Source organism: Sander vitreus, chromosome 3 (genome assembly GCF_031162955.1).
Source record: "Sander vitreus isolate 19-12246 chromosome 3, sanVit1, whole genome shotgun sequence".
Classification (NCBI taxonomy): Eukaryota; Metazoa; Chordata; class Actinopteri; order Perciformes; family Percidae; genus Sander; species Sander vitreus.
Genome location: NC_135857.1, coordinates 28,698,813 through 28,721,521, shown reverse-complemented (window position 1 = coordinate 28,721,521; position 22,709 = coordinate 28,698,813). Strand labels below are relative to the sequence as shown.

Below are 22,709 nucleotides of genomic sequence, written 5' to 3'. Positions count from 1 at the left end.
AAGTTACTGTTGCACTAGTCTGAACATCTTGCCTTGTCAACTTTGCAATAAAGGTTTCCTAAATGCCATGTATATAAATGTGATGTCAGCTTACTAATTGATTGCGGGTTTTGTGTAGATTTGGACTTTTATACGTTTATTCCACTTTGTTTAAACGGCGAAATGGAGAGGCCTCGTTCACCTGTTTGGAGCTGGCTGGTGAATGTGACGCCTTGCTGGATACACCGTGACCCTTTTTGTGGATCTACTGATCGCTGTGGATAACTTTTTTTCCGTGTCATTGGATTACGGCAAAATACGGATCTTTTTTCTCAACGTGTCTTAACATTTTATGGTGTGACTGCGCTTCGTTTCTGTGTTTGGAGAGGCATCTCAACAGACTGGAGGTCCAACACTGATTGTTCACCGTTACATTTTAGTTGAATTTAAGTGTCGGGGCATTCTGCCACCGTCTGTCTATTGCGTTCCAAGACAGCCGTGCCGCGATTGGATTTCATAAGGGCGAATTGTTAAATTGTTACAATGTAATTTAAAATCTGCTTTAAAAATAAACATATATGTTTTGGAATATAATGTTCAGCTTCGGCAGCTTTACCTATGTGCTAAAATATACAATGACTGAGGAAGCCTAGTGACGAGTCCATAGCAACCAGTGATTAATTTGTTATTTCCCAGTGTCCTTTGCTGAATGGTCTCAATGTTTTATTGTTTTATTTCATATGAATACTAGTTTACTAGAGGAGTAACTTAGTATTTGAAGTACTGCAGTACGGTGGCCGACAGGGGCAAACACCCTGCAACTTAACAAAACACATACAAATAGACAAAACACAAGCAACTTAAGAAAACAACTTCATTAATTTGACAACACATGCGCAGCATTCAGCAAACGCGCTGCAAATACACACAACACAACCAAATACATAAACGATGCAAAAAGAAAAGCACACAAACCCCGAAAACAAATGCAACAAATAAACGCTGCATCCAGATTACACAACGGAAGTTCTCCAGTTGGGTATGGCTGCATAATAAAAAGAAAACTCCCGTCTCATGCCCTCCTGTCCATAGACTGTATATTAAATTCATATTATTATTATTAATAACATAGCCTAACATAATATATTAGTAATATACAGTCAATGCTCCCGTCTCATGCCCTCCCGGCTGGTGCCGTCCCGGAGCTTCGACTTTTCAAAACAAAAGCTCGCGTCTGGTCCGCTATGTCTTCATACTTTGGTGTTTTGAATGTTTTTGAACTAAACACTACGGCAATCCTGCTAATGAATACAATAACTTTTTCAGCAGATGTCTTAGTTACAACACGTTGGAGTTAGAGAAGCAGTTTTGTGATAATATATGTGCGAGCGGGATTTATTCAGTTTGATAAATCCCACGGTAAATTGGCTGGTTTACTAAACAGGGAGGGACTAGAAATCCTGTCTGTTTTTTGTTTTTTGTATTTCAAGAGCAAATTGCTCCACAATATGAATACAGATTGATCACTTATTTTATTGTATAATCACAATATTACACTTGAGGAGGCCTATACTTCAGTAATTTCGGACCTCGAAATTAAACCCTCTCATGTAATATGGCTTAAACAAACGTCAACATTAAACGCTGATGCAGTTTTAAATGTTTTACCACGAGTTTACAGACGTCTCTGCTGATTGAGTATCACCTGTGACCTGAGCCGAGACACACCCACCAAACGAGAGAAAACATATCTCAACCATAGACTTAATATTTACAGTCTATGATCTGATCTCACCGTTGCACACCGTTCTGAGATTGAACGTCTCTCTCTCTCTCTCTCTCGCTCTCTCTCTCTCGCTCTCTCTCTCTCTCTCTCTCTCTCTCTCGCTCTCTCTGTAGAAATAAATCAAATGGCGTCTGTACATCTTTGCTAAGTGCAAACTAGCACATAAGGGGAGGGTCATGCCTATTTTTCAAATAATTTTGGAGGGTCATAGAAAAATTATTACTGGCAAGGGGAGGGTCAAGTCTTTTTAGCCTAAAAGTCCCAAAACTCTTCCTGTGGCCCCTTAAATAAATAACAAACAGTCCCTAATATTCAGCAATTTTAGTTGCTTATGTTTCAATTTGGGTTCTAATCTGCGCCATGAACCATCTTCTATTCTGGGGACTACCAACGTTAAACTTCACAACCACAATCCTGCTCTCCCTCTGACAGATTAGATAGAGACTCAGCCAAAGCCGTGAGTCTGGCACAATCACCTCCGTTAACCTTTCCTTGACTGGGTTACAGGTGGATAGCATTGGCGACACAGGATATTAAACCTTTTTCAAACCCTTTGAACCTGTAATTGTTTGTCCTCTGTCACTAACAGACAAGTTCACAAACTCTAACTTGCTGAGATGAAATTTAGGGGGTCTTGAGACCCATAAAAAGAGTCTAAAATCGCAAAAGACTCTGGCCTTGGCTCATGTAACCTGCATGTCTTTTTACGGCCTTGTAACTGGAAATAAAGTGTGTACTAGTCATTAATGCATTAGGACTAATGGATATGTGTAATAATATGTTTTCATTTCCTGGATCCTCCTCTCCAGAGAGAAATTGGAAAACATGCCCATGCCTTGAAAAATGGAAAGTGGTGCTAGATTGAAATAATGCAAATGACAATGTTCAAAACTAGAGAAATGCCCAACAACTGTGCCTTCTAACATGATAAATAAAAAAAAAGTTGTGGCCAGCAACCTGGAGATATCTGGAGATATTTTTGATAATCATGCACTATTTCCATGGATAAATATTACTAAAGCAATGTTATAATGCTGCCCTTGATATACAAAAAAATCACAAAACTTTAGGTATGATTTTGGCTCAGGAGCTTCTTTGTCAGATTAACTACATACAATTAAAATAGTCTTTAACCTTGCTCACAGAAAACAGAGGCCTGTACTATGAAGCAAGTTCAACATACACAGGATATGGTTTCGTTATCTGGCTTCACCCTAACGCCGAGCTGTCACACAACGGTGGTTATCAACTCGGTGGTCCCGCATTGCCAAACCGTCTGGCTACACCAAACATAAATTCTGGCAAAGGAGAAAAAAATGCTCTGGGTTGGTGACATTTCTTACAATCGTCTTGGGTGGTGCTAAACTCCAGATGCAGCGGTGGCTCCGCAAAATATTATTGGGAAGGAACTTATTTTGGTGGAACATTGCACACTGCAAAAGAAACCGTAACATACAATACGGTTGGAATGGATACATGGTTGCTTTTTTTTCTTCTTACCAGACTATACAGCCTACTGTATACGTTACCGGCAAGCAGACTTCCTCTGCCCTTAGCTTAATCTCGACAGAACACCATGGAGAATTTAAGCCTTGCCATTGTTAAAACGGAGCAGGAAATATTAGTGTGTGTGTGTGTGTGTGTGTGTGTGTGCGCTTGCACACGCAAAGCATCGGTGAACCACGTGAGCTCTAAGATGAGGAAAGAAACTAATACCCCTTTGCCACCGATGACTCAATCAGGGAAATACCCAGATCGACAATGAGGTAACCCTCCGGCTTCGCGACCCATGTCCAGGTGGGTAAAGATTAGGGTTAGTCTATATCCAAGAAGTTCCACCTCTGGGATTGCTCCATTGCCTATGGAAATTCCGTCGGATTTCACTCATTTAGGCCGGATGTCCGGTGCCTTAGGCTTTCTTTGTGTTGGAATTTTAAACTATACTAGAGGACTATGGTTAACTGTTCCTCAGATCTCTGCAGGGTAAATCCAGACAGCTAGCTAGACTATCTGTCCAATCTGAGTTATCTGTTGCACGACTACAAAACTTTTGAACGTACACGTTCCACCAAAATAAGTTCCTTTCCAAGGCTAATTTGCAGAGGCGCCATTGCTCCTTGGGGGAATACAGTTTGTAATATAGCTTAAAACTTATTGTGTGTGCTGCAGAGTTGTCATTGTTACTACTACTACTAGTTTCCACCGTAATGGATCATGTGCTTTCCCAACAATTATCCAGGTTATTGATATAGAAGTATTTAATGCTGTTCATTCCATTTGGTACTTATGTTTAGGGTTTATTGGCAACCTAGTGATGTACAGCATGCTTTGAAAATATATATGTATATGTATATATATATATATATATGAAAATATATATGTATATATATATATATATATATACATATATATTTTCAAAGCATGCTGTACATCATATATATATATATATATATATATATATATCTTCACAACCACACATACCTACTATATGGAAAAATCCAAAATAAGCAAATGATCACGTTGCAATAAATAAAGAACAGTTGAAAAATAGAGACATTTGTTATGTTCTTAAGCTCAGAGTCAAACCTGCATGCCCACCTGTTCTAACTCTGCTGTCAGCTTTTTAGCAGCTCTGACAACAAACACACATCAGAGCATATTTTAATGATGTACTACTGTGCTGTATACTGTGTTTACAGTGTTTTAGGAGTTTACTGCATGAGCTATTGTCTAAGATTGAAACATTAAAGCACAGCTAAAGAAGTCTCATATCTAAAGTTCTCCACTGTTCACACAATGTGAATCATGTACAAAACTCCCATAATGTCACCCAAGTGAAGACAACCCATACAGATTTAAAGAATGTATTCAACATATATATATACCACATACATAGCCTACTTTCAATGGCATTCATACACATCACATTATGAATTAACATAAATGTGCAAGCTATAGCTGCAGAACATTGACTTGGAGGTAAAGAAAATAAGGTAATTTACGAGGTTCTCAAGACCGACAGACCTGTAGAGTCTAAAAACATAATTAACTGTACTGAAGAGAATCATCCACAGGCCTTTGAGGTCATGTTTAAAACGTTCTGGCTGATGTTGTACAACAGTATGCTTACATCTGGGCATTGCAAACACAAAAAATTAGAGTTAAAAAGAAAATAAGACTCCCTCAGCACTGGCCACCTCCTCCATCCCTGTTAGTTGAAAGAGGGGGAAGTTTCCTCTTTGCCAATGCTGACCACCCAGTGTACACCTGATCATCAGTCAGGACCGCAGTGCTGACAAAACACTTGAAGCGATTTTTTTTAGGCTAATACATCCCATTTATAGCACATACAACTGAACACAACTAAAGCGTCACTACAAATGCGTATATCTAACGAACAAATATCTGAATACGCGGGTTCAGTTGTACGCCTATAAGCAAATGGAAAAGTTTCAAAATGTTGCATTCTGTCCAATTTCTCAAGTTATCTCAGATCTAAATTCTCAAGCCCTTAGATCCGCTATATGAAGCACAATGGTTATCAACTCGATAAATCAACCCAGGGTTTTCACAATCTAGCCATGACGCGTTCACAGAAAAAGCAGTGTTTACAGCATATGACCAATGTCCTAAGGTTCTCTCGTAGCATAGGCCTACAAACATGCACTCTCTTGTGTTCAAACATGCTGTTAATTATTACAATAATAGAAAGGGGCACAAAACTGTTGACAACTTGACAAAACACATAGTGCCAGGAATACTGACGCTCCTTTGTCCCTGAGGGAGAGTGTTTAAGAGACACTCTGGTTTTAACAGCTGATTCTATCCCCCACAAGAAGAGAAGAGAAAAAAGAGAGCTCCCATTGCCTTTACTGTCATCTTTTTATTGTACATAGTTTCAGTTGTGCTTCTTGTGACGGCTGATTGATCACGTTGATATCACGTTGGTTTTTCATGACACTTTCATGTCACTGCCAATGTGACGGTCCTCTATGTCAGTGGTTCCCAACCTGGGGTCCGGGGAACCCTCAGGAGGGCGGCAAAGATCACAAGGGGTGCACAAGTCTTCATCTGGTTTGAGGTAAAAAAAAATAATATTTGCACATGTTAAACAATTTATGATAATACACTAGAATATATAGGTATACAAAGGTCTGTATAAAATGTATATACTTTTGGTCTCGCTTAAAATTGTAGGCAGGCTACTTAGTAGGCCAAACCTCTGGGACCTCTTAATCTGGGACCCTTGCTGTCATCAGGTCAGCTGCTAGCTGCTATCATCCTCATTTTTCCTGCCGCCACGGTATCACTATTTTATGAATGAAACATAGCGGAGAAACGTAAAAAAGGAAAACAAGTTGGGAACCACTGCTCTATGTGACAGTTTCACTACATTGTGTATGTGGAGCTGCATCCGCCCATGGGGAAACCGGACTGAATCAGGATAGATGGCACATCGACATAGCGGACAGAGACATTAACAGTCCACGGTAGCCTAGTTATAAGGGGTTCTGCTCTTTATTAACGTATAGTATTATAAACGTACAGTGGAAATGGTTACGTTTAACTAAAGTATAGTAATACATGTTTTACAATACATTGTCTATTTTACAGTAAAATGTAAAATACAAGAAATAAAATAACATCCTCAACTTCTAAGGCATTTCTGCTGTATAACAATACAGTAGGCCTATATGAAATAGTATAGTGTCTTCGACACCGGAATATAGCTCCTACAGTAACATTATACATGTTTCACATAATAAAAGTCAACATCACATTCAATAACAGTTACCTGCGCATGGGGAAACCAGACTGAATCAGGATAGGCACGTCGACATCGCGGACAGAGACATAAACAGCCCTACACACCGCACAGTAAATCAGAAGGAACAATAGTATTAGAAGCAATGCAAAATAAGCTACATTTAGCATTCAGCTGAGCCTAAAATGAATGACTCACTCGATATCAAACAAACGGCATTCATTTCTGAATTACATCACAACAAAAATACTGTAAAATAAAACATTGTGTGGTGGGTTTTAAAGCATTTTGGCTAATATTATCTTTACAGCGTTACACGCGATGTACCACAGCAGTTATCAGGCGTTCTGCTGTGGATTACCCATAATTCGTTACTTTTAGCGCTGCGGCGCAATGTGAAAGTGACGCCAGCAGACGGCGCTCTCCCCATTTATGCAGGAATTTAACAGAACCTATATACAACCCGTTACACCAATATTACATATGGTTAAAGTATCACTCCCATTTTATGTACAGATGACAGATATTATAACTGAAGTGCAACAAGCACATACATTTAAAATATTAAATGTTTAGCCCTATGCTGACAGTTTAATTACCTTGTTGCTATCCTGTACAGCTCCAGCTGCTTTTATTCTCTGCATCCACCTTTTCTGCTTGAAAAGCATGAAGAATCATGGAAAGAAGCACTATTTGTATACATTTTCATAAGAAGAAATAGTAGTAGTAGTTTTTTATTCAGCCATAATACAGTCTGCATGGAGTGCTGCTCTGTTGTGTAGAAGTTGTCCCTCTGGTGCTCTTCAGTTTGGGGATCCTATAGTTTAAAAGGTTGAAGGAATCTGAGGCACTCAAGTGGTTAAGAAGTCTTTAATATCTTATTGACTATCGTGTCATGCATTGGCATGACATGATAGATGATTACATTTTAGTTTAGTTTTATAGTTGACCTATTTTCAACGGTCAGCACATTACTTCTCTACTGTGTTGTAACTCATAGCCTGTATGTGACTTTATCAGTTCACAAATGTTTACTTACTGGATAATGTGTCTACTTTGGCCCTAGTAATCTTTAAGAGCTGTTTGCATGACAAAAGCAAACATACCACGCTGGGTAAAGGGCAATGTTGCAGAACTTGACTTACTGAAACATTACATGACACGTTCAATTGATTTAAAATAGTTAGCTACAGCAATAACATCCTGGCATTGTCACTATGGAAGGAACAAAATGCTTAAAGGTGCAATGTGCAAGATATGGCCATATGTTTTTTTTCTTAAAACATAAAAAGTCAGGGGAGGATGTTTTCATACAGCCAGGTCTCCATTATCACCACAATAATCTGTGCGATGGTTGGTAACCACAACTATGCAAATGAGGAGCAGTTAGCTCGACGCCCTGCTTCTCGAAGTCGCTGCGACGCTACCAGAATGCTTTGCCTGGCTTTTTGACTCTTGCCAGTCGGTACGTACCGTTAGCCTAGCCTGGATCCCGGCTTGCTTGGCTCACATCTGCTTCCCTCGCATTGCTGCCTGTGCTTCCTCTCAAAAAAATCTAAACTTTAGGCCTTGAAAGTCTTACATACAGTATTGTGTTCTAGGTCTTAAATCATTTTAAACAGGTCATAATTTTACTACGTTCATGTAACGCTACTTCTAATACTCTCTTTTCTTAATTCCGTGGTGTTTTTTCTTTCACTAGTCCAAATATTTTGCTGTATTACGACTACAAATGAGACCAACATGCAACTTGTATTGCAGCCAATCAGCTTTTGTGTTATTGGCGCAAGTCTCTTCTGGATTGTACCACAGAGATAAAACAGATTTTATTCTTCAGCTATGGGGAAGTTCAAGTTTAACAATACTTTGCTTGAAAAAACAGAATTCAGGGCACAGTTGATGTTGTGATAAAGGTCTTAAATATTGTTCATTATAGACTTAAAGGTTTTAAAAAGTCTTACATTTGAGTTGGTGAAACTCTGGCCAGGCTGTTGTTTCCGCACGCTTCACTGAGCGAGTAATCTCGCCAGGATAGAGCTAGATTCTCTTGGGACTCATTCATCTTTTAAACACAGAATCTCAGTTACATTTATGAGGACGTTGCAAGGTTTGTTGTGTGCCAAACTGTTTGAAACTTGAACAATGTCATCACTGCAAAAAATAAATCATGCAGTTCTTGCACAAGGTCAAATGCTGCCCCTATTTATTTTTTTGGAGCATGTGGCAAGGAACTACACATTGCTAAAATATTCTAAAATGATATAACGTACAACAGACTGATTCAGTAAAAAAAAAATCTTTTCATATTACATATTATAGTTGGAATTAAACTATCTGGACTTCAAACATTGCCCAATTACAAAATTGCAGTCAGCATTACACACCACAACATGAAGTCTATAAATGATTGAATGGGTTACCTTAAAATCAAATAGAGGGGATGTGGTCGTGTGTTTGTGGGGGTGGGATTCTCTATCAGACTATTAAACAGATGCTGACTCATGATCATCTCATTCAGTCATGGGTCGTCCTGGGATTCAGATGTGGACATGGAAACTGTGTGTCTTCTTGAGCTGGATGTGCGTGGGCCAAGTGGTGGCAGGACCGTAAGTTACCTCTACAGTTAAAAAATAATAATAGTACCCTGTGGTTGAATGAATTGATCATGGTTAAGGATTTTATGCTGCATAATCTTCTGGGTTGGGGTTATTTCCATGTCAGATCCAGTGAGATATGTACTGTATGTTTGTCTGTGGCTGTAGGCAGTACATGGTAGCCATTCCTGCAATTCTTGAATCTGGAGCTGAGACCAAATTCTGTGCGAGTCTCCTGCAGCCCAGCGAGACTCTGGAAATGAGAGTCATTCTGATGTCCCAAGAGGCAAATACAACCCTTCTGAAGAAGACGTCCAGTAAAGAATTTCATACCTGCACTAAATTTAAGGTCAGCAGCTTTCCTGATTTGATTGATTTTGCTCATTTCTACAAATTAGTTGGAAAACATTGATGGGATTTCATAACACATACAGAACCACACGTAGATTTGTAAAGGAAAGCACTCAATATAAATAAATAATAAATTGTGTAAACTGCTATTGTACTATTTGAATTTAACCATTTAAGTTGCAACAGATCAAGTTAAATATTCATAAATCATTTTCTTAATGGGATGTAATGGCTCTCTTGGTGTCTATAAAATCTCTTTCTGTCACAGGTTCCTTTAGTGCGGGATGAAGTGGTGCAGAACTTTGAGGTGGAGGTACGAGGCGACACATTCTACTCTAAAGAAGTCCGAAAAATTAAGATCAAAGTCTATCGACCAATGACATTCATCCAAACAGATAAACCAATCTACCTCCCAGGACAAACAGGTAATTTTGAGCTGATGGGTTTATACTTGATTTATGTTGGTTACTTTATATATATATATATATATTTGCTTTTTTAATCTATGTTTGCTTGGTTACTTATGTAGATTACTTGACTTTTGTATTTGCTTATAATACTAATTGAGGTGATATTCCTTCCATAAGCTTCTTTTCTTATGTTGTCCTGTTTATACCACTTTGTGTTATTGTGCAAATAAATCAAATCAAAGATCTATGACGTAGTACACAATATGGTACCATATATAGACAAGTTTTCGCTTTACAAATAATTTGCAGTGCATGCAGCACTGCGTATAAAATGTATTACCACTATATCATAATCTTATATATTGACATTCCCAGGATTTAAAAATAAAGCCCCACAATGATAGAAATCTGTCAGCTCTGACTAACTATTAGCTCTAACAGGTAGTGAGAAACTGATTGTGCCCCAAAATATCAACAGTCATTATAACAGGCAGTAGATGTTAAAATCACAGATGCCCAGAAACATGTTAGCATATACAGTATATATACAAATATGGTAGTATAAATTAAATAACTAGCTTTTTCACCTGCTGCACCAGTTAAGAGCACAGACGTCCGCACATTCTGGATATCATATTAGTAATGTCCCACATTGACAGTATTAATTAAAGAGTGTTACTGTGTGAGCTATCTTATCTCAAAGTTAGTACTTTTCCTTATCAGCAGTTTCAGTGCAAAACTATCCACCACTTTATTGAAATCAAGGCTGTGTCCAGATTCCTAAATACTAATACTAATTATGCACACTGAGCTGAAAAGTGAGGTTTCCTTCTTGGGATATTGGGAAATTTTCCACTGATTACTTACAATTTGTGCAGTTCTATGGCAGACAACAAAGGGAAGACCAATAGAAAACTATCAATTTATTTTTTATTTGTATAACAGTTAACAGAAGACCAATCACTGGCCTGTAAGGATGTTTAACACTGCTGTAGAAGAGCTGTAAAGGCTTCATGTAATCTCTCTGCATGTCTCTCAGTGCATTTCAGAGTCATCACACTGGATACCAAGTTAAGACCTGTCAATCAGCTGGTGAGTGTTTGAACAGTCTTTGCTTTCTTTAGGTCTCTTTCATAAACAGTATCAGTGATATGGTTTGAAAATGGTGCAGGTTTTAGTTTTGATTGAACCAGAATATAGCTCCTGGTGAAGCTCTGGGTCAGTAGTACAACCACAGCCCCTTTAGGTAAACTACCAAGCTGCTTTGAAGGTTGCTGACCCAGTAATAAATCCATTCTAACACCTGTTTCTAATTTTTATTTGCAACATTTTGTCACACATTATCCCATTTAATTGGAAATAACAGTGGAATCTGTATTTCTGTAATCTGTATTTTTCTCTCCAAAAATTACATACTCTTGAGGACAAGCCTTTTTTAAATGTTTTTTTTCATGTTTTGTGTGTCACACGTTCATATATGTAAAATCAAAAATATAAGAGCTGAAGTCTGAGTTTATCATCTTTAACTCACTGTTTGATGAGCGCAATAGAAAGCAGCTTGTCCTAACAAATCTTTCTTTCTTTCTTTACAGTATGAGACAATCGAAATTGTGGTAAGACTAATATCCACACTTAAACACACTACTGGGTATAATAAACTGAAAGTAAAATTTTTTTAAGTTTGATTCAATACAAATACTATAACGCAAAATGCTTTATAATGTCCTTTAAAAGTTCAACATGTTAATCTCCTAAAAACATGAAGTGACTTATAAGCTGATTATAAGTCAGGCCTGAGCTTTATGGAATGTTTCACTGATTCTGATTTCAAATGTGACAAACACACAGTACGCTGTTTGGAAGGATAGCCCTATTTTACAACTTCAACAAGGCATTTATGAACGATGACAGTAAAGTGTAAGAATTCATACTTGACCTTGGATACCAAAATTCTTGACTCACAAATCTTGTTTAACAAGCTGTATTTTCTTTCTTATTTTCCCTTCCCCTTCTTAAATTAAGTATTTGACAAAAATCATAACTCAAGGTCCATTTACGAGCATTTTCTGAAGATATTAACAGCCTCTAATGTTCATCAGTAGATGGGAGGGTTTGTTTATTTTTTTGCATTGCACAAACTCCTGCAAGACTAGCTAATAAAAGTTAGTAAGTGGACCAAAATATAAGATGTATTTGTCAAACTACATAAAACTTGCTTTAAAAAGGATAGAAGACAAATGTGTGTATATATACTTTTGCAGCAACTTATTTATGTACATTTTGCCCATTAATTCAATTCAATTCAATTTTATTTATAGTATCAAATCATAACAAGAGTTATCTCAAGACACTTTACAGATAGAGTAGGTCTAGACCACACTCTATAATTTACAAAGATCCAACAATTCCCTCAAGAGCAAGCATTTAGTGCGACAGTGGCGAGGAAAAACATCCTTTTAGGCAGAAACCTTGGTGGTGAGAAAAACTTCCTTTTAGGGAGAAACCTCAGACAGAGCCAGGCTCTTGGTAGGTGGTGTCTGACGGTGCCATTTGGGGGTGTGATGAACAGTGGCAATAATAGTCACAATAAAGATAATGGAACAATGACTAGAAATAGTAGTTGTAGTAGTTCCTGACATAGCAGGGCACTGCAGGGTGTTACAGGACGTAGCAGGGCACGGCAGACTATAGCAGGATGTAGCAGGACGTAGCAGGACGTAGCAGGGTGTAGCAGGACACAGCAGGACGTAGCAGGACGTAGCAGGGCACTGCAGAGCGTAGCAGGGCATAGCAGGGTGCTATATATATATATATATATATATATATATATATATATATATATATATATATATATATATATATATATATATACAGGTGCTGGTCATATAATTAGAATATCATGAAAAAGTTGATTTATTTCAGCAATTCCATTCAAAAAGTGAAACTTGTATAATGTATACATTCATTCCACACAAACTGATATATTTCAAGTATTTATTTCTTTTAATTTGGATGATTAGAACTGACAACTAATGAAAACCCCAAATTCAGTATCTCAGAAAATTTGAATATTGTGACAAGGTTCAATATTGAAGGCACCTGGTGTCACACTCTAATCAGCTGATTAACTCAAAACACCTGCAAAGGCCTTTAAATGGTCTCTCAGTCTAGTTCTGTAGGCTCCACAATCATGGGGAAGACTGCTGACTGGACAACTGTCCAAAAGACGACCACTGACACCTTGCACAAGGAGGGCAAGACACAAAAGGTCATTGCTAAAGAGGCTGGCTGTTCACAGAGCTCTGTGTCCAAGCACATTAATAGAGAGGCCAAGAGAAGGAAAAGATGTGGTAGAAAAAAGTGTACAAGCAATAGGGATAACCGCACCCTGAAGAGGACTGTGAAACAAAAGCCATTCAGAAATGTGGGGGAGATTCACAAAGAGTGGACTGCAGCTGGAGCCAGTGCTTCAAGAACCACCACGCACAGACGTATGCAAGACATGGGTTTCAGCTGTCGCATTCCTTGTGTCAAGCCACTCCTGGACAAGACACAGCGTCAGAAGCGTCTCGCCTGGGCTAAAGACAAAAAGGACTGGACTGCTGCTGAGTGGTCCAATGTTATGTTCTCTGATGAAAGTACATTTAGCATTTCCTTTGGAAATCAAGGCCCCAGAGTCTGGAGGAAGAGAGGAGAGGCACAGAATCCACGTTGCTTGAAGTCCAGTGTAAAGTCTCCACAGTCAATGATGGTTTGGGGTGCCATGTCATCTGCTGGTGTTGGTCCACTGTGTTTTCTGAGGTCCAGGGTCAACGTAGCCGTCTACCAGGAAGTTTTAGATCACTTCATGCTTCCTGCTGCTGACCAACTTTATGGAGATGCAGATTTCATTTTCCAACAGGACTTGGCACCTGCACACAGTGCCAAAGCTCCCAGTACCTGGTTTAAGGACCATGGTAACCCTGTTCTTAATTGGCCAGCAAACTCTCCTGACCTTAACCCCATAGAAAATCGATGGGGTATTGTGAAGAGGAAGATGCGATGCTCCAGACCCAACAATGCAGAAGAGCTGAAGGCCACTATCAGAGCAACCTGGGCTCTCCTAACACCTGAGCAGTGCCACAGACTGATCCACTCCATGCCACGCCGCATTGCTGCAGTCATTCAGGCAAAAGGAGCCCCAACTAAGTATTGAGTGCTGTACATGCTCATACTTTTCATGTTCATACTTTTCAGTTGGCCAACATTTCTAAAAATCCCTTTTTTGTATTGGTCTTAAGTAACATTCTAATTTTCTGAGATACTGAATTTGGGGTTTTCATTAGTTGTCAGTTCTAATCATCAAAAGTAAAAGAAATAAACACTTGAAATATATCACTCTGTGTGGAATGAATGTATACATTATACAAGTTTCACTTTTTGAATGGAATTACTGAAATAATAAACTTTTTCATGATATTCTAATTATATGACCAGCACCTGTATGTGTATATATATAGTGTATTTATATTATACACTAATCAGACCAATATCTGTAACTGGCCACTGATATTATCCTGCCAGTACATTCATCAGGATCTAATTGAGAGTAGTTTCAAATAATATGTTGTTAAAGTGTATGCTTCAAGTTTTCATGACGTTTTTAGTCCAATTTTTTTTATACCAAACCATGGCCCAGTTTTTTTTTTCTGTCATCTTGTGGAAGGAGAAGAAGAAATGTCGCTCTTCTTGTATTCACGAGTTTCCTATTGTCACATGTTCTTCCCATTTACTTCACTTAACAGGATTCTAACCGCAACAGGATTGGACAGTGGCTGAATGAAACCTCCAATAGTAAGATATTGCAGCTTTCTTACGCCTTGAACTCTGAGGCCCGTGAAGGAGCCTACCAAGTTACTGTGTCGATTGGGTTAGCTCAAATACAACACAGCTTCAAGGTGGAAAAATACGGTAAGTTAGTTTTTTTTACCATCCATTTCAATCCATGTGTAATGAAGCAAAAATGCTAATAATCCCTTTGTCCCCAGTTTTGCCTAAATTTGATGTACAATTAAATGCATCTGATGAAGTAAGTATTAATCAGGAAGAAATCAAAGCTGAAGTATGTGCAACGTAAGTAAAAGCTATTTCATTCATTAGTCTTAAATAATCTAAAATAGGTCCAGTTTAGGGAATGGTTTCTCTTAAATAACAATGCTTTTTTTTTTCATTTATTTAGGTATACATACGGACAGCCTGTGCCAGGCAGTGTTGACTTTAAGGTGTGCCGACCTTTAGATGCCTATGTTGGTATACCCCTTGTAATCACCCCTGAACATCCAGAGGGAATCCCTGAAATCCCGATGCCTTGCTACAAGGAGACAAAGCAGGTACAGTAGCTATGGTGACAGTCTCATGAAGCAAGGTGCATAGACCTTACATATCCTCCTACAGAATGTACACTGTGCACATTTAAGACTACATATTGTCATCTGTCTTGTCAGTCTAATGTACAAATTGAGGAGCGTAAAAGTTCATTTTTATACAATGGAGATAGTAGTTAGATATAAAGATTTGACAGTTAACGTTTTTAAGAAGTAATGGTGATGACGTGTGGAAAGTTTGAAATGTCCTTCACTTTTTAATTTAATTTAATTTAATTTTATTGTGTTTCTAGACGGATAAGAAAGGCTGTGCCACTTTTATCTTCACAATGTCAACTTTCTCGAAAATTGCGCAAAAGGCGCTGCAAGATGTACTGCAACTCAGTGCAAATATGGAAGAGGAGGGGACAGGCAAGTCATAACATATATTGTACTTATAGTTTTAAAAGAGTTAGTAGGACTATAATAACATTACTATGCCATGTATTGAAACAATATGGCGTACACATTGTTGTAACATGAAGACTTCTTGTACAGGTATTTCACGCTCACAAGAGAAGACTACGGTGATTTCATATGTTGTTGGAAAGCTGTCTTTCACTGACACTCCCAAGATTTATAACAAAGGATCAAATGTGGAAGGAAAAGTAAGTGCATTTGGTCTTCACTTCTTCAATGTGATTCTATACACAGCAACTGAAGCAGTGTGCATTCTTGGTGATACAATGTTGTGCTTCCAACAGGTTAAAGCAGTTTATTACAATAATAAAAATATAAATAATAAACCCATTCCTGACATGCCGGTGTTCCTGTTTGAGGGTGAAAGGTGGTCATCGCGTTGGTTACAGAACCTCACAACCGACAGTGATGGTGTCACCACTTTCTCATTAAGCACAGCTGACATTGAAGGGGACATCCACTTACAAGTAAGAAGTAGAAACTACAATCTGTAATCCAACATTTGCTAGCCACATTATAAAACTTTCATGAAGATGATAAACAGTCCAAAATCTAAAACCTAAAATGGTTTCTCAATATGCTGCAACTGACCAATGTGCCATAGGAACTGTCTACTATGTCTATAACTAATCATTTGTGTTGGCTCAAAAAACTGAAGCTTTCTTCTACTTCAACCACCATGATCACATTTATATTTTTTCTTTTTTTCTCTGCTCTCTAGGTTAGCGACACACCAACATTGCGCTTCCCTCTTTACAGAATGCCATATTATGATTCTAAAGATCACACAGTGTCTTTGGCCACACTTTCTTCTCCTGATACTAAAACAGTCAGCTTCCTGAACGTGAAGAAGAAGGATGAACCACTTTCCTGTGACAAAGAAGAAGACATCTTCATCCGATACACCATAGTTGGAGAGGCCCAGGGCTCTGTGGATGTGATGTATCTGGTGAGTGGTTGGTGAACTATTTTCCCGTCACCAGTTCTCTTCCAGAGACATGGACATGGGGAAGATGTTTTTAAAATGACCTTTTCATCAGATTACTGACATCCACAGTTTACCTGGTAAGACTGGAGACACCAAATACCCAGGAGAGTTTGTGTTTTGTGCTGCATTTAAGCATAGACCACGTTGAGTAATAATAGGCAAAGTTTGCCAACTAACTTTAGGGCTAAACCCATTTACAGTTGCAAGCATGTATTGAACAAAACTGTTAAACAAATCTGCAAAAGAAAATTCAGATTAATGTGTGTTTCCATCCACTACTTTTATCCAAATATTAAGAGTTGAGTGCACCAAGCTAAATAACCAGTCTGGTGCGATTAAACCACTGGAGAATCACAAACACCTATTTAGGAAAAAAAACCTGTAGATCACAATCAATGCAGCAGAACCAGAGATTTTGTATTCAATACTTTGTCAAAACCCAGCAGCTACATTACCCATGATGCAACTCAACCACTGACAGTGTGTTCAGGTCGAGATGAACTGCGCCTCGCCTGTAAAGTAGACGAGAGCAGGCGGGAGCAGCCGGGGGCGGGGACAAAAATCCGCTGTCAAGTCGGACAGTTTCCAGCTGATTCCAGCAGCCTTCAGGCTGAACAGAAGGTGACAGAAACACTGTGGTCCGATTCCGATTTAATAAAATGTTATCAGACCCATATATCAGCTTGTACACAGTCTCCAGTTGTTTTTATTATGACAGAGTAGCTCTCAAAATGCTCTACATGTGGTCTGTTGCTGATTTTAATCACTGTAGATGATCTGTAATCTGAACAGATTTAGTCTCTCTGACTTCTAAACGTAACTCTCAGCCACACTTCATGTGTTCTGTACAGAATAAGCCTTTAAATCTGACCAATAGCAGTTAAAATCACTCCAATTCAAAATCAATAAAAAGTTGAAATAAAACGTCATGTTGAGTCGATTCTGAATCAATCAGCTGTTAGATCAGCTGAGAGGTTGGCGTTTCCCAGCATGCCCTGGGTCCGCCTGGGTCTTGCAGTCGGTGGAGAGCAAGGGGGTAAGCTTCGAGCTCGAACCTCCTATGGTGCCATTTTGATGGTACAAAGTGATCACCCGACGCTAGCATTCCATTGGCAGCCATTCATTCTGGCGTCACTTTGACAATGAATAACTTTATTCATAAAGCATTTAAAGACTATTTGTCCATTGTTTATTTCTAAAGAAACATGACAATGTATAAAAGGCTCCATTACCTTGTACCTCACGTTATGGCTCCGTAGCAGACGTTTTAGTAAAAATAGGCTAACGATTGTGTCATAACCACGCGACTTACAGTCACATAGTAGAGGAATTACCATATAGTACAGGAGAAGATCTCAGGGAGTTTCGACTTACATTAGTTGTTTAAAGGACAATTCCGGCGCAAAACGAACCTAGGGGTTATTAACAGATGTGTACCCACTCTGTCGCTCTCTGGGACATGTTTTCATGCTAATCGAATTAGTTTTTAGCTTGCAAGATGCTAGCGTGGCCCGCCGATTAGCTTACAACACTAGTATTCGGGGCACAGGGAACGTAAAAACAAATCGTTATTTATGAAAACATGTCCCAGAGAGCGACAGAGTGGGTACACATCTGCTAATAACCCCTAGGTTCGTTTTGCGCCGGAATTGTCCTTTAAGTTTAATTACTAATGTTAACTAGCATTTTAGTTAGCAATAATTAGCCTGTGTCCATGTTATCTCCTTACAAATACCTACACTCTCCTTCTCTGCAAGATTGGGAATGATTGAGATTTCTCTTGGCACAGCTACCAGAAGACTTACAACTTTCAGACCAGTTGCTCACGTCACATTTATGTCGTCTCGCTCAGTTGGAGGCTGCGCAGTAACGCTCAGCGCTCACCGGAAAAGTGCTTCTAATATACTTCACTGGTCTCCGTCCAACGGGGTCTGTTGGTCCATTCTTATATACGGTCTATGGTGGAGAGCAACTGTGGCGCCTGGCTCTAAAAACTGCGGCCGCCCTGACTCTGGACCCGACGGTACCTGACGGGCTGGGCCGGGTTCGGACAGATATTTAGAAATGACGTTCGGGTTCGGGTTAGGCTCGGTCACATCAACGCCATAAGGCATTGAACATTTTAAATTTAAAAAAGCTTATTATTTAGGTGGGCACCTGTGTTAACGTGCGCTTGTTGCCCCGTTTGCTGATGCGCTCATCTGTTGACATTTCCGAATGCCTTCCTACAGTTGCTTAATAAAAGCGGGCTTTCCACACAAACAAACGTATGTGTCATTAGTATGAGAAAAAAAAACGAGATTTTAATTGTGTCAGGCTCGGGTCGGGCTTGGACTCGGACATAAATATCTTAATGCCTGTCAGGCTCGGGCCGGGTTTGGTTACTGCTCTGTCAAGACGCAGGCCGGGCTCGGACAGAAAAACGCGGCCAGAGCCGCACTCTATTACAAACATGTCAGCTGAGCAGGTGAGTAAATCCAGAAAAACAGGAACATGGAAGGAACGGGCAAAAATCCAGGAGCACAAAAACACAGGACAGAACTCTCCACAAAAGACAGCCGATGAACAACAAATGACAATCAACCAACAACAGAAACAGAAAGCACAGAGACTAAATACACAAGTAAACAAAGGTTAACAAGGGGCAGGTGACACAAGAGCTGGTGAACAGGTGAAAGACATCAGGGAGGAAAACCAAAAGACAGGAAGTAAAACAAGACAACACATAAGAGAACAGAGAGACTACAAAATAAAACAGGAAATTGAAAACCAACAAAAATTCAGAGTTAACAGGGCTAGTTTACTAAAGCCAGATACCTCAAAGAGAGCCAGAGTAAATTCAACTTGCATCATGAGACAGGCCCCTGGTCTGTTCTTTTAGCAACTGTATTTTAGTCAGGCAAGTGTTTATTGATGTCATACACACTAAACCTTTATGGCAAACTTTACATAAACCATATGAACACATTCCACTAAGTAGCCTACTTAATAACATGAAACACAACCACAGCAGACAGTGTAAAAGAAATGTGGTTTTATTGTTGCATTACTCATTCTTTGTGTCATTTTCTTTTAAATTTCCCAGGTCTTATCAAGAGGAGCCATTGTTACACAAGGAGTTAAACAGGTTGAAGTTAAAGATAAATCAGGTGAGCAAAGAATGACTTGTCTTAAAATTGAATTAGCATGGCCAATCTATTGATCTATGGAAGCATGTGAGTGATGATTGTTGTTCATGTTGTTTCAGTGAATGAGGGCGAGGTGTCCTTTAAGCTGACAGTGTCTCCAGACATGGCACCAGACGTCCAGGTTGTGGCTTACGCCATCCTCCCCAGTGAGACTGTGATCGCCAACAGCGCTGACTTCTCTACTGAGCAATGCTTCAGTCACAAGGTCAGCCTGAGAAGAACTAAGACATGTGGCAAAGGCTGTTCATGGGAGATTCTAGGTGGAGAATTAAAGTATATGCTATTTGAGTACATTGAACATCAATATGTAGCATTTTATTTAAATAATCAATTATCTATGTAAGATATATTATTTGGAGCAATTATAAATATCACACTTTCTTACTTTAACCTTTTATTGCATAGAGTGGTCTAATCCATGTGCAGTCCTTGCTAGTCATACTTACTAACACAAGATACTTTACTTTATGCGTTAAGCATGTCTTTTGTCTGAAGCCATAGCATGCAAATCAGAGTTTGTTCAGTCAGCCAATTCACGTTGAACAGATTATTATGTAAATGTAGAATAAATGCAGTGTTGCTTTTTGGCATCTAGACCTCATCACATCTCAAAAGGAAGCACCAACCTTTGCAGAGCAGGGAATGCGAAGTGACAATAACATAACCCCCAAAATCACATTAGATACAGAGCTCCATTATGAAGAATGTATTAAGCGTCGGCAGGACCGACTGCCATGTGGCCATTCCACTGGCAGGAAAATGCTATCTAGTAAAATCGCAGAAAGATCAGTGGTTTCATTAAAAAGCTCTTCTGATGGGGCAACCTCCAGCTCACCTGGTAGAGTATGTGCCCCATGTTGGCTGAGTCCTTGGTACAACCTGGGCAAAGTTTAAAAAGATCCCAGGTTCTCATCTACCACTGAAGTCCAGATGGTGCAATGTGTCTTTTCTGATTGTGTCAGGTGTCGCTGGAGTTTTCTCCGTCCTCGGCTGTCCCAGGAGAGGAGACCATCATGCAGGTTACCGCCCAGCCAGAATCTCTGTGTGGTGTGAGTGCTGTTGACCAGAGCGTCCTCATCAAGGAGCCAGGGAAGACTCTGGATGCAGACAAGGTAACTACTGGAATCAACCAAAACTATATGCATACATAATTTGTGACCTCTGCATGATCTTTTGCACATTTATCATCATCCATTTTTACTCTGCTGTTATCTACTTGTGCCATGGTTAATCTTTCTTCCTTTTCTCTCTCTACCAGTTGTACATTGTTATCAATCAACTTAGCTCAAAGCTGATTTTGTTGTTTTTACCCAGTTGTAAGCTTGCTGTTATGAAAATGCTATAGTATAAGGTCATGATCACATATACAGTCAGGTCCATAAATATTGGGACATTGACACAATTCTAATCTTTTTGGCTCTATACACCACCACAATGGAGTTGAAATGAAACAAACAAGATGTGCTTTAACTGCAGACTTTCAGCTTTAATTTGAGGGTATTTACATCCAAATCAGGTGAACGGTATAAGAATTACAACAGTTTGTATATGTGCTTCCCACTTTTTAAAGGGACCAAAAGTAATGGGACAGATTAACAATCATAAATCAAACTTTCACTTTTTAATACTTGGTTGCAAATCCTTTGCATTCAATTACAGCCTGAAGTCTGGAACGCATAGACATCACCAAACGCTGGGTTTCATCCCTGGTGATGCTCTGCCAGGCCTCTACTGCAACTGTCTTCAGTTCCTGCTTGTTCTTGGGGCATTTTCCCTTCAGTTTTGTCTTCAGCAAGTGAAATGCATGCTCAATCGGATTCAGGTCAGGTGATTGACTTGGCCATTGCATAACATTCCACTTCTTTCCCTTAAAAAAACTCTTTGGTTGCTTTCGCAGTATGCTTCGGGTCATTGTCCATCTGCACTGTCCAATGAGTTCTGAAGCATTTGGCTGAATATGAGCAGATAATATTGCCCGAAACACTTCAGAATTCATCCTGTTGCTTTTGTCAGCAGTCACATCATCAATAAATACAAGAGAACCAGTTCCATTGGCAGCCATACATGCCCACGCCATGACACTACCACCACCATACTTCACTGATGAGGTGGTATGCTTTGGATCATGAGCAGTTCCTTTCCTTCTCCATACTCTTCTCTTCCCATCACTCTGGTACAAGTTGATCTTTGTCTCATCTGTCCATAGGATGTTGTTCCAGAAATGTGAAGGCTTTTTTTAGATGTTGTTTGGCAAACTCTAATCTGGCCTTCCTGTTTTTGAGGCTCACCAATGGTTTACATATTGTAGTGAACCCTCTGTATTCACTCTGGTGAAGTCTTCTCTTGATTGTTGACTTTGACACACATACACCTACCTCCTGGAGAGTGTTCTTGATCTGGCCAACTGTTGTGAAGGGTGTTTTCTTCACCAGGGAAAGTATTCTTCGGTCATCCACCACAGTTGTTTTCCGTGGTCTTCCGGGTCTTTTGGTGTTGCTGAGCTCACCGGTGCGTTCTTTCTTTTAAGAATGTTCCAAACAGTTGATTTGGCCACACCTAATGTTTTTGCTATCTCTCTGATGGGTTTGTTTAGATTTTTCAGCCTAATGATGGCTTGCTTCACTGATAGTGACAGCTCTTTGGATCTCATATTGAGAGTTGACAGCAACAGATTCCAAATGTAAATAGCACACTTGAAATGAACTCTGGACCTTTTATCTGCTCCTTGTAAATGGGATAATGACGGATTAACACACACCTGGCCATGGAACAGCTGAGCAGCCAATTGTCCCATTACATTTGGTCCCTTAAAAAGTGGGAGGCACA

At 39.3% G+C, this 22,709-nt stretch overlaps 1 protein-coding gene and 1 long non-coding RNA gene across 2 annotated transcripts in view; one reads left to right on the top strand and one right to left on the bottom strand.

The window, feature by feature from the left end:
• The first annotated feature begins 3,433 nt into the window (after positions 1-3,433).
• The window catches only part of LOC144515742 (alpha-2-macroglobulin-like), a 38,062-nt gene continuing 18,786 nt past the window's right edge, over positions 3,434-22,709 (top strand). Inside the window, exons 1-16 of the mRNA XM_078246827.1 lie at positions 3,434-3,562; positions 9,049-9,136; positions 9,293-9,473; positions 9,744-9,900; positions 10,925-10,977; positions 11,478-11,498; positions 14,670-14,835; positions 14,913-14,997; positions 15,104-15,254; positions 15,542-15,659; positions 15,786-15,895; positions 15,992-16,174; positions 16,429-16,656; positions 19,781-19,844; positions 19,943-20,088; positions 20,846-20,995. Coding sequence (XP_078102953.1) covers positions 9,051-9,136; positions 9,293-9,473; positions 9,744-9,900; positions 10,925-10,977; positions 11,478-11,498; positions 14,670-14,835; positions 14,913-14,997; positions 15,104-15,254; positions 15,542-15,659; positions 15,786-15,895; positions 15,992-16,174; positions 16,429-16,656; positions 19,781-19,844; positions 19,943-20,088; positions 20,846-20,995 — 1,899 coding nt within the window. The 5' untranslated portion in view covers positions 3,434-3,562; positions 9,049-9,050. The remainder of the gene's footprint in view (positions 3,563-9,048; positions 9,137-9,292; positions 9,474-9,743; positions 9,901-10,924; positions 10,978-11,477; positions 11,499-14,669; positions 14,836-14,912; positions 14,998-15,103; positions 15,255-15,541; positions 15,660-15,785; positions 15,896-15,991; positions 16,175-16,428; positions 16,657-19,780; positions 19,845-19,942; positions 20,089-20,845; positions 20,996-22,709) is intronic.
• On the bottom strand, positions 5,036-6,868 carry LOC144513400 (uncharacterized). The gene is made up of 3 exons (XR_013501119.1): positions 6,729-6,868; positions 6,561-6,629; positions 5,036-5,836 (listed from the first exon to the last, which is right to left on the bottom strand). It is a non-coding gene; the product is annotated as an uncharacterized LOC144513400 (long non-coding RNA).